General features: G+C 39.2%; 1 protein-coding gene across 1 annotated transcript; it reads right to left on the reverse strand.

The window, feature by feature from the left end:
• Nucleotides 1-2,241: 2,241 nt before the first annotated feature.
• pkdccb (protein kinase domain containing, cytoplasmic b) lies at nt 2,242-10,140 on the reverse strand. The gene is made up of 7 exons (XM_088648192.1): nt 8,452-10,140; nt 7,321-7,437; nt 6,268-6,539; nt 5,785-5,864; nt 5,513-5,620; nt 4,278-4,454; nt 2,242-3,042 (listed from the first exon to the last, which is right to left on the reverse strand). The coding sequence occupies exons 1-7, from the start codon at nt 9,049-9,051 to the stop codon at nt 2,939-2,941; spliced, it is 1,458 nt and encodes a 485-aa protein (XP_088504318.1). The 5' UTR covers nt 9,052-10,140; the 3' UTR covers nt 2,242-2,938.
• Between the last annotated feature and the right edge of the window lie 702 nt (nt 10,141-10,842).

Here is a 10,842-nt window from a genome sequence, read left to right on the forward strand (position 1 = left end):
CTGACTAGGTCTGGGTCAGTCTTAAGTGATTCCTGTGAGCTGGTACCTTTTCTGAAGACTTGTGACAATTGAGCTTTCTGTTCCTCTTTCTCTTTCACTGAGCCACAGCATCGTCGCACTGTGATTGGTTTTGGCCATTGCAAAAATCAGCGTCACACCTGCAAAACACGTTCTGTTTCATGTGTGTATTGTCACACTTTTTCCACTTTGTACTCTGAAGATAATTCCCAAGGACATTTTATTTTCAGCCTGATTGTCATGAAGAAAAAGTGAACGATAAACGAAATTAGAGAAACAAAAAAGTGCAGTCATTGAAAGAGTTTGTACATACAGCTCTCCTACAAATGAAAATGCATGCACAGCTATCATTTGTACCTGTTGAATGAGGAACTTGTGATAATGAGCAAAAAAAGAAAGTTAACAAGTGTGAGTGACTAACTTTCCTCAGACTTATAAAGCCTTCTTCAGCTTTGGGTCCACTATATGCAGGGCTCAGTCCTAAGAATCCTCTGCAACTTTATTTCTGTATAAACCTATCTGCTGCCTTACTGCAGGCTACTACAAACATCAAGGGATTTTAATATTTTTAGCTTTTGATTTCTACTTCATTTCCTGTTTGCACTTCAATTATCTTATCAGTTTTATCACTTTTTTGTATGCTTATCTGCATGGACATTTGACTTTCTAAACAAAAACCATGTTAAACCAAACCAAAGATAATGAATAATACATTTTCTGGCCAGCAATGGAATGTGTAATCTACCATGCTGCTACACACATCAAACGAAACCAGAGAAATTATTAACGTGCCCATGCAAAGGCTAGGGTAAACTATCTGGAAGGAATATAATCATTGCAGCAGCAAAACAAAAACTATGAGAAAATAATTCAAACTATTATTTAATGTTTTTTAAATCTTATTTTCTTTCTGGTTGTAAACTGTACCCACAGTACAAAACCTCTGCTAGTTTTCCATTAATGTGAGATATTAAGTGATGAATGTGGACAGTACCTACAGCTAAGGAGACAGAATTGAAAAAACTTGATGAGAAGTCAAAGCAGACTCTGCAGTTTCATAGACTAGAATATGACTTGAGAGCATGACAATATAACACTGCCTTAAGAGATAAACGTTCAACACATCATCAAAATGTTACATTATTACAAAAGACAAGCAACAAAAAAATGATAATCTGAGATTAAATTTTAAATCCTTCACTCTTCAAGTAATCCCCACCCAGTTGTGACCAGAGAAAACCACAATACAGGGACATTGCCCTTTAATGTCAGAAACAAGAAAACCAGTTCGTGTACACCCAAGATTCATCAGCATGTCTCCATTGGGCTGAGTATCACCATCCACTCAGTTGACTGTTTCATATATTGACATGAAAACACCCTTATCGGTAACCCCATGCCCAGAAACTGGGGGGGGCTACTGGGAAACAATAGTTTGCTCCAGCCTGGCCTGTGGCCACCCTTGCTTATCACTGGATCGCACTAATGCATTAAGTGAATGCTAAATCCTTAAAAGGCAGATGGGTTACCATTCATGTGCTAAAAAGACATTTACTTTAATTGTTCTGGCTGTAATCTGGCATTATGCTAGGAGTCAATTATCCATGACAAAAGGTTTCAGTTGAAACAGCATTTAAATGGAATAATTAACTTTTAATGACGCTACAGGTGACAATTTGCATGGATTCCTGCTCTCTCAGTTTTGTGCACATAATGGCAGGGTTTCACCCTTTTGGGATCATCTCATTCCTGAATGAGGTTGAGAAAAACATTTTTTCCCCACTTAAAAAATTAGAATGAAAGGAAGATGGACCATTTTTATACTTCCTAATCGTGTCGAGGCTTTTATAATAATGAAAATGTATTCGGTGAAAACAGTTGAGGAAAAAAAGGAATTTTGTATTTGTAATAAGAATGACATCTTAGCTAGCTCTTCCCAGGCTGTCAGAGGCCTGTTTCTGTTTGATTACATTTTTTGAAATCTAACATAGGTGTATTGAAATGAAAGGAATTGCAAAAATGTGTTTTTTATTCACTACTGTTAGGACAAAATATGAAGCAAAGGAACAAGCAATAGGTTTATTCCATGCTGAAAAAAAGAAGAAAGAGAACACAACGTTTCGGCCGTGGAGCCTTCTTCAGGTAGTGAATAAAAACTACTTTGAAGTCTTCAAAATATGAAGCGACCAGTTCCTTAAATTTATGACACAAAAGCAACACCTGTTTCATACAGGAAATTTTATTCTCGTTCTTTACAAAATTCTCCATACAGTTACATACTCAGTTCAATAAATAAGATCTCTTTCTCTGAAAGAATTGACAATTCAAACCTATAAGATCAATAGCACCCACAAGGTGCAATTATGTTACTGCTGCACATTCAGACAGACACACAGTATACTGTATAGTACATCAACAGCACTTTGCCTTGAAAATGGCAGTTAACCATGTCAATTAAATATGTGATTGTGTTGCTCTTATTGGGCCCTTTGTACCCATCACTTTCGATTATTTTGGGTGCTGATCTTTCATGCTCATTAAGAAAAGTACACTTGTTTTTTTTCCTTTTATGTATCAAAAGTCCAGCACAAGGGTTCAGATCTCATAAAGATCAAAGTGGATTTGTGCATTTGTTTTTCAGGCTTTGAAATCTTTCAATTTTAGTTTGTCCTTAAAGTTGCAACACCAAGTATGGAACAACTATATCATAAATCCAACAACAAAATAGCACAACATTTGAGCCAGCAGGGTTTTGTTAATTATATACCTCAAGGGAGATCCCTTAACAGTCTCTGGCAACCGAAATATTGGCATGGAGATCAAACAACTGGAGTGCAAATACTTATAAATATATCTTATTAATTTACTTCAAACATTTCAGTCCCAGCTCTCCTTTCCCTTCTGATCCCATTTCTTTTCTTTATGCCACTGCCTCAGAGCCACAGACTTTCTTCACATACAGAGCAGATTTAACATCTGGTATCAGATCTCTGAAACCACTTCTAAACGATGCTAGGTACCGCCCTGCAGAAAAGGGGAAAAAAACACAATCACACTTAATATACTTAAATGCATTAAATGTAATTAATCTGCATTGTGACCTTAAGTATGTTCAAATGTTAATGTATGCTTCACCATCAAACACTTTTTATTTCCAGGGACTTGAGGAGTTGTAATTTTCTCTGTGGTTGATTTTAGGGGGAGGCTGACTCTGAAATCACAACTGCAGTCATCTTTAATATGAAAACCTTTGCAGTATTAAAAGGCTCCTTCACACTTTAAAAGACCAGATCTAAGCTTCAGGCTGCTTTGCAGAACCACACAAATACACAAGTGAGAGAAGAGACTTTCAGCTTAAAGAAGACATTTAGTAAATTATATCATTGCAACATAAGGCTGAAATTAAAAGTTTAAGTACAATTATGTGATAGCAGGAATGCTTTAAGAAGAATCCAAAGAGCTTTTGCTCAAAGCCATTAAAGCAAAGATCAAACAATCAAGAATGTGAATGATGTTAAGCTTTATTTCCAAAAAAGTCAGGAGTAATCTTGTTGTTCTTTGCTTCCGCTCCTTATGTTTGTGAAGAAATATGTCTTGGAAGTTAAACTGACATTAATACATGGCATAAAACCGTCATGGTTTCTTATGATAAGGGGTAACACACAGACACACTGGCAGCAAATACCCATTGCAAGGCTGCTACACAAAACCCCTGAGTGAAAAAAAAGCCCCTGCCATTCCACTGTGGGCCCCTGCTAAGCAAAAGTGCATGAATGTGTGTTGGTGCTACTAGAGGAACTACTGCCAGCTGGAGCGAACTGTATCTGTGGCTTGACTTGCTATAATTGCCCCCCTACGCCCCCAATGCAGCCTTCATTACTGCGTAGCAAAACAATTATTAACCACTATGGATTAGCCAGACCAGTGACTCTCAAGACAAATTCCATGCGGTCCCCAAGCTACAGTGCCCACTTTTTACAGGAAGCTGCACTGTCGTTTTCCTTTGTCAATGCATTCGGTCAAAAATGGAAAGTTTGATTAGGAAACAGATCGGGGCAGTGTGCTACATCACTTTCTCATTTTTAGAAAACTAACCAAAGGGGTCTAAAGCTGCCCCATAGTATATTTGGCTTTTTTCCATACCATTTACAGGATTTTACTGCACTTCTAAGTTGTTACATCACACCATGAGAAACACTGCCCTCGATTGTTCTGAAAGTAGTGAGAGAATTCTTTCCTTCTGCCCTACGGGAGCTCACCTGTCCACGTCCTCTGGCTGCTCACAGAAAAGCTGGTACACTGGGGGTGGGAGCTGCAGATGTGCGCTGCCTCCCTGGCACTGTGCACAGACAACACGCATCCCTGGTGGTTGTAAGATGGCCAACATCTGTAATCAACACTATCCACTGGCCTCTTCCCCTTCACTAGCGTGTAACCTAGAAGAAGAATAAGAAGAACTTGTCTCAAATTAGCCTGCGTGGCAAATTCATCTGCAAAATATTACCAGGCCATTAAATAGAAAACTTAACAGAGGTCTTCTTAGTAATGGTCAGAATAGCAGCTAGGGTGTTGTATTACATACTGGCATGCACTCACCCTAAGTGTTCAGTGGGAAATGTGCAGGGGAATACTAATGGAAAACAAACGCTCCACCAAGTAATTTTCTGCAAACAGTAAGCTGCTTCAGAGTGAGAAATGAGGGCCGTCTACCAAACTGTGACTGGCTTTTAGTGGACTTTCAGTCTCACACTGTGCTTCTATTAAAAAATGTCTTATAAAAACACACATACATACCATCTTTCTTTACCCAAAGACGTCTTGCTGCTGAGTTCTTAACATTAATATTGTCTTCATGACTACTTGCTGGTACGATATGAGAAACAGGCAGGTATGCACTGATTCCCAGGGGAAACTACTAAAATTATCACCTATCCCTTCTCAATCTGTCAGTCATAAATACCACACGACAGGGGGAAAAAAATCACTTGGTCACCATAATTTTCAGCATCTACTTTCCTCCTTTATGTCGTGCTTTAAGACATGTGGTGAAAAGTTAATGATTTTTGTTAGTTCTTCACATATGCTAAACAGGGGCTAAGAAAATGGAGGGCTTTTCATTTATATATTAAGTGCAGCCATTACTTGAACAATTAGACATGAATATTCTACTTTGAGACAAAACTAATCCAAGGAGGATGAATAAAACACATTTTTGGCACATCGGAACAGCATCCAGACATAAAAACTGGTTTGAAATTTGTAGTGAATGGAAAATATGACACTCCTCATAATATCTAATGCTCCAAAGGGCAATGTATAATTGTTCTCTTTTCCTGAGCTGGTTTACAGCAATAAAGTAAAAGGGAATTTATTATTTTTAAGTGCTCCTCACAGTTATGAGCAGTAATTACTTTAAGGGTTATGCCAGAGGCCATTGTTGCCAAGAATCATGAATACAGGATGTTAAATATACGAGTATTTCACCAAGATTTACCTCTTAATAAAGATGGTGGCAGGTTGTTCAGGTATCGCCCAGACTTGTACATCTGTAATATTTCTTCAAACCCTTCGAGAGTTTCATTTATGCCACTCCTCAGCTCTCCTATAAAACAGAACACCAGTGAAGCAGTTAAATTGAAATGGAATTTTGACTGATGAGATCACAGGACTTTCTTAAAATAAAAATCTTGCATCTGCTCTCCTGGTTTCTGCCAAGTTCAGATTTTTTCACATCGAAAAGGACAAGAAAGTTCATTTTTTTCTTACCTGTTGAATTCATGATTTTATCAATGAGATGCTGTAGGGTTGGGGGCGCACGATGAGGCAGTAGATATGTGAAAAAATACCTGGAACACAAACACCATTCTCTGTTTAAAACACGGTTATAATAATGACAGCAGGCAATGTTCAGGCACAGAGGCATGACCCTCTTAACACCAAACCTGGTATCTACTGTAAAGAAACTTCACGATTCGCACATCTGTGCACCTTAAAACTATTAAAAATGAAAATGTACAGTCAGTGTGACAATATACAAAGCAGTCTTCCAACAGGAGCAACAAAGCAAGAAGACTACACACTTCATAAGCAATTAACAAAAACTACAATTAAGGACTGTGTTGGAAACATCGTGTGCAATGAGCAAAAAAAAGTGAAGAGTTTTTTGAGTTTCAAGTGATTAATATGCAAAGCTCTAATCATTCAATTTCCTCTTCCCTCACAGAAAAATAACTAACTGAACTGCAATACCTGTAGGCATTGTACAGGTTAGTCTTTTCATTCAGCCCCTCACAGATCCCTCCTGCAGCACAGGGAAAGGTGAAGTTTCTGTGCGGAAAGGTAAGGGTGCAGTCGCTGTCTGTTCTGCAGGATCTCTCCTCTGTGCTTGCATCATCCAGGTCTGTCAATTTCAGCTCCCCAGACACCACCACAAACTGCCTGGGCTGGAAGTCCAGGAGAGCCACAGAGCCCAGGGGGGAGATGGACAGGTAGTGGAGCAGCCTCACCAGACTCAGGCAGATCTGAAACCAGAGAACCAGTCAGAGGCCTTTGTCAGGAAAGGAACATTAGAGAACGTCAGTCAGAGTGAAAAATCAGGCACTTATGTCAAGGTACAAAAATGCCTTTGTCGGACTGGAGGCACAGCTGAGCCACTGAGTAACTCGTTAAGATTTACTCCCTTCTATCTTTTCAAAATCTCAATCAGACCAATACGGAGCAGAGATGACTGAAACTAAATACATTTGAAAAATGCTATTATTCCAGTTTGTAGGAAGATTTTACTTGCTAAACCTAAGTCAATCTTGGTCATGAAACAACTTTTTTTTTGTCTTATTCTTGAGCGCATTCGGTTCAGTGTGTGAGAAAAGCCCTGACTTGTCCCAGTCATTTCTCAAACATGACAGTTAAAAAGATGGATAAAATGCAGAAAGTGAATCTATCGCATTGTAAGGCTTGGCTAGCATTCTTCCAGGATTAATAAAAATAGCCTATAAAAGAGGTACATACTAGAGTAGGTTATTCAGTCCGTCTCGCTCGCATGTTTTCTCATTTTTATATGCTCTGTGATTTTATATCAGCTTCGGATAAAGCACGGAATCACAGTTTACTAGACTCTCTGGGGACCATCTGCCCCTGTCTGTGTTTGATCAGTACCTGACCCGACTCTAGGCTCCAGGCGGATGGGGGAAGGGGTTTGGTTAATGGTCTTCAGGCAATGCATGCCCTCTGCTCCCCCAGGTCCACTCAGCAGGACGGATTAATACCCCAGGGAGTGCGAGAAGGGGGCTGTTGTTGTCTTACCCGAAAGCGCTCCTCCCAGGGGCTCTGGAGAAGCTGGATCATCTGCAGCGGAGAGCCCAGCTCCAGGGCTGCGGTGACTCCGCTGCCCCAGTCCCTGCCTTGGCAGTGACCCTGGAGCTGCAGGGAGAGAAGAGGAGCAAGACCCAGGGATTGAAAGCACTGAGCTGCATGCCCCTAACCCTGCCCACCCCGAGAAATGCAAACAGTGCTTCTACCAGCCTCACTGCAACAGACATTATTTTGCGTCACCATTATTCCTTTTTTTCAGTTTAATGATCTGGATTGTATACTCTGCATATAAAAAAAGAACTGATCGAATAAGATAAGGAAAATATATCAGTTTCTAATAAATTACCTACACATACATGGGTAGTCAGGCAGGCAGAAAGAGACAAAGAAAGCAAGAGACTTCAATAAGGAATCCTTTGAAAGTGATGTATTTCTTAGGTTTTCACAAAGTGCCAAGATGAGATAATGTGATTATTGACATTTCTCTACCTAGCAAACCGGTTTTTAAGCACCCTACTCCGTAATGTGGAGTTTAAAACACATTGTAATATAATCAGAACACATTTAAACAGGCGGACATTGGAACGACAGGAAATGCCCTTGTAAAGAAATGTTATTTAATGTGTTTAAATTAGTGATGGAGGCCTTAAATGTAATTTGTCGAAAGTAGGTATCTTGATTTGCAGTCTGCTAAAGAGAATTACCTAAAATGGGTGCAGTGTCTTTAACAGACCCCGAATCCTCATTGTTGTTTGGCTTGTTAATTGTTTTGGAGACGGGGCGTAACTGCAAACAGAATTTGCCAAAGTGGGTGATAATTAAATTACACTAAAGCAATCTCGTGTTCCGGACAAGAAGACGCCCGCAAATTACATTTAAATAATTTTAAGGTATTCGATAAGCGATCGCGCGATCTTTTTAACAGAAAGAAACTTTGCTTTCGACACTCTCTAGATCACTACAATTCTTATTGACCGCTGACAAATTTTTGATCAGTTATGAATATTTTGGTTTTTACTTACAGCTATGACTAACTTCAAAGTGCTAAGAAAAAGTATCGACAATTCACTTAGTTCTACACAGGTAATAGATCTGAAGTGAATGTATCTTGACGACACCCACCTTAATGATATTGGGATGTTGAAGCCTTTGTAACAACATGATTTCTTTTATCAGCTTGTAGGACACCAGCTCGTAGCAGCCTTCCACGTCTCCAAAGTCTTCCAGACATCTTTTCATGTCAGTACCTCTGTCGTTCACGGATTTGAGGGCAACGGGTAAACCTTCAGGAGAAACAGCCTTCAAAACTGCCTTAGTATATCCCGAGCCCAGAAAATCCACGTTTTTGAAATAATGGAGCTGCACGCAACCAATCATCCCGGTACCAGCGCTTTCTTCCACATCCAGAATATCTTTCGCCTTCGTCCAGGCCAGCTCGTGTTTCGTTAATGAATTGGAGTCACCGTCTCCTCGCTCTTTCCACTGGACTTTCAGAAATTTTTCTTTCGTGGATTCCGTATAGTAAGGCAACAGTTCCCTGTGTTTTTCTTTGATTTCTTTTAGGATGGGACTTTGCTGTGAGACAGGAGCCGAACCGGACGCGCCACTGACAGAATCCCCCTCGTCAACGTGCAAGTGTCTGCTATCCGAGAAAAACCTGGAAGCCGTAAATAAGAAAACAGTAAGTGCTGCAGCACAGAAAGGGATGCTAAGACTATACATCTCGTGCAATTAGATGATATTATTATTGTATATATGTTTACAGTCTGGACAGATCCAGGCGATCTCCTTCTCTCTCTGAGTCTCTAATAATGTTAACCTGAAGACTTGCTTGTCACTGCAAGCTTCAAGCAACACCCCGAGAAGGCGTGACTTCTCTCTAATTAACTCTGGCGCCTCCCAGTCCACAGCACAGCCGCCCATCTACGCATACACTATGCCAGTGTCATTGCTGCAGCAATGAAAAAGGTACATTTAACAAAATTGAACACATTGCAGTTTCTCTACAATAATGTGCAGTTTTTTTTTCTATTTGACTTTACCTTTAAATACATCTGCTTTGGAAATATGCGAGCTTGTGTAGATTTGTGCAAAGGTATATATTCGGTCGAGTATTGTCCGATAAGTATTACAAGAACAACCTACCACTCCCACTGGTAGCGCTGCTCTTGTCTTTCAGACAAAACTTCACCTCATACCATACCATACCTTGGCATGAAGAAGACTTTTTAGAAACGGATAAAATCCAAATATTAAGCACGTTGCTGCTGTTTCTTGGCGAGCACCTCAGTATATCCAAAGAGAGAATATCCAAATATATTGCAACACCTGCAAAATTTTAAATTTTAAAAAGCACTGATAACATCTGCATTATTTTTCATCGGTACAGTCGCACCTCAGGCATAGATACATAATGGTTTACATTTTGTATACCACCTTAAGAAGAAAACCCAAATTCTCCTAACATTTTTCCAAGTAATTCATAATTTTAGATATGTGGTACATGTGATCAGTACTGGATTACAGTTGTGTACGTTTATATGTATATACAAATTTAAACCTGCAAGAAAGCATCCACGTTTTGAAGATTTTTTTAAATGTCACGGTCAAGAAAAAAAATGAAAATTGTGGCGGTTGGAATTTACCGGTTTGGTTGTCGCTGGGCTTTCGGGCCTTATGTGCTTCACACAAGTATATTACTAGAAACCCATTGCACAGACCAATAACTCAAGTATCAGTAGATGAAATGTATAATGTCCATCTACACACCTTTTAAAACGACTTACTTTAAAGCATGACTGTTCCATTACAGTTATTTTAACGGTACTGTTTTACCAGACAAGAAAGTTTATTTTACTTACGACGATCTACACCAGTCTGTTGCCTCCCTTTCATTGTGGTCTGTGTATCTATGACATTGCTGCGGTGGCGGGCGCCCCCTAGAGCCAACGATCTCTCTCCCCTCTGTCTTGTATAGAGCTCTGCCCACAACAGCTGCAGAGCTCCCTCGCTTTAACAATTTAACAGTTGTAGAGGATAAAAATTAAGATACGGTTAATGTTAGGCTTATGTTAATGATGTTGTTTGACCCACTGCTTGTTTCTTGGTAACATAACCTATTATTTCAACATATCATCATAAATAATTCTACTGAACATATTTGCAGGGTAGTTGCACGTACAGTAAGATTCGAACATTTTTTTCAATGTGCGTTTGTTTTTTAAAATTAATTCAAAATAATGGTCATTATCAGATCTTGAGACGAGTTCATAAAGTTGGAATCAACTTGATTCCCGTTGCAAATTTCCGTAATGCTATCTAGCTATTTACATAATTAATATGGTCAAATTCTATATCACCAAATACCTAATACCTAAATCTAACATCTGTTTTGAGCAGTAGTGTACACTATAAAGATTCATTTTCTCTTTCACTCACTCTTTAAAGTGTAGACGTGTTCAATTTACTCAAAAAGGATAATTCCAGCATAAGCAGTAATTAACTCATATTAAC

The sequence above is a fragment of the Lepisosteus platostomus genome, chromosome 10 (genome assembly GCF_059453375.1).
Source record: "Lepisosteus platostomus isolate fLepPlt1 chromosome 10, fLepPlt1.hap1, whole genome shotgun sequence".
Taxonomy (NCBI): Eukaryota; Metazoa; Chordata; class Actinopteri; order Semionotiformes; family Lepisosteidae; genus Lepisosteus; species Lepisosteus platostomus.

Coding starts and splice junctions, on each gene's coding strand:
- pkdccb (XM_088648192.1), bottom strand. CDS start 9,051: ATGTATAGTCTTAGCATCCCTTTCTGTGCTGCAGCACTTACTGTTTTC. Junction 6,540..7,320: donor CCTGGGAGGAGCGCTTTCGG/GTAAGACAACAA, acceptor CTCTGGTTTCAG/ATCTGCCTGAGTCTGGTGAG. Junction 4,455..5,512: donor GCCACCATCTTTATTAAGAG/GTAAATCTTGGT, acceptor TTCTTCTTCTAG/GTTACACGCTAGTGAAGGGG.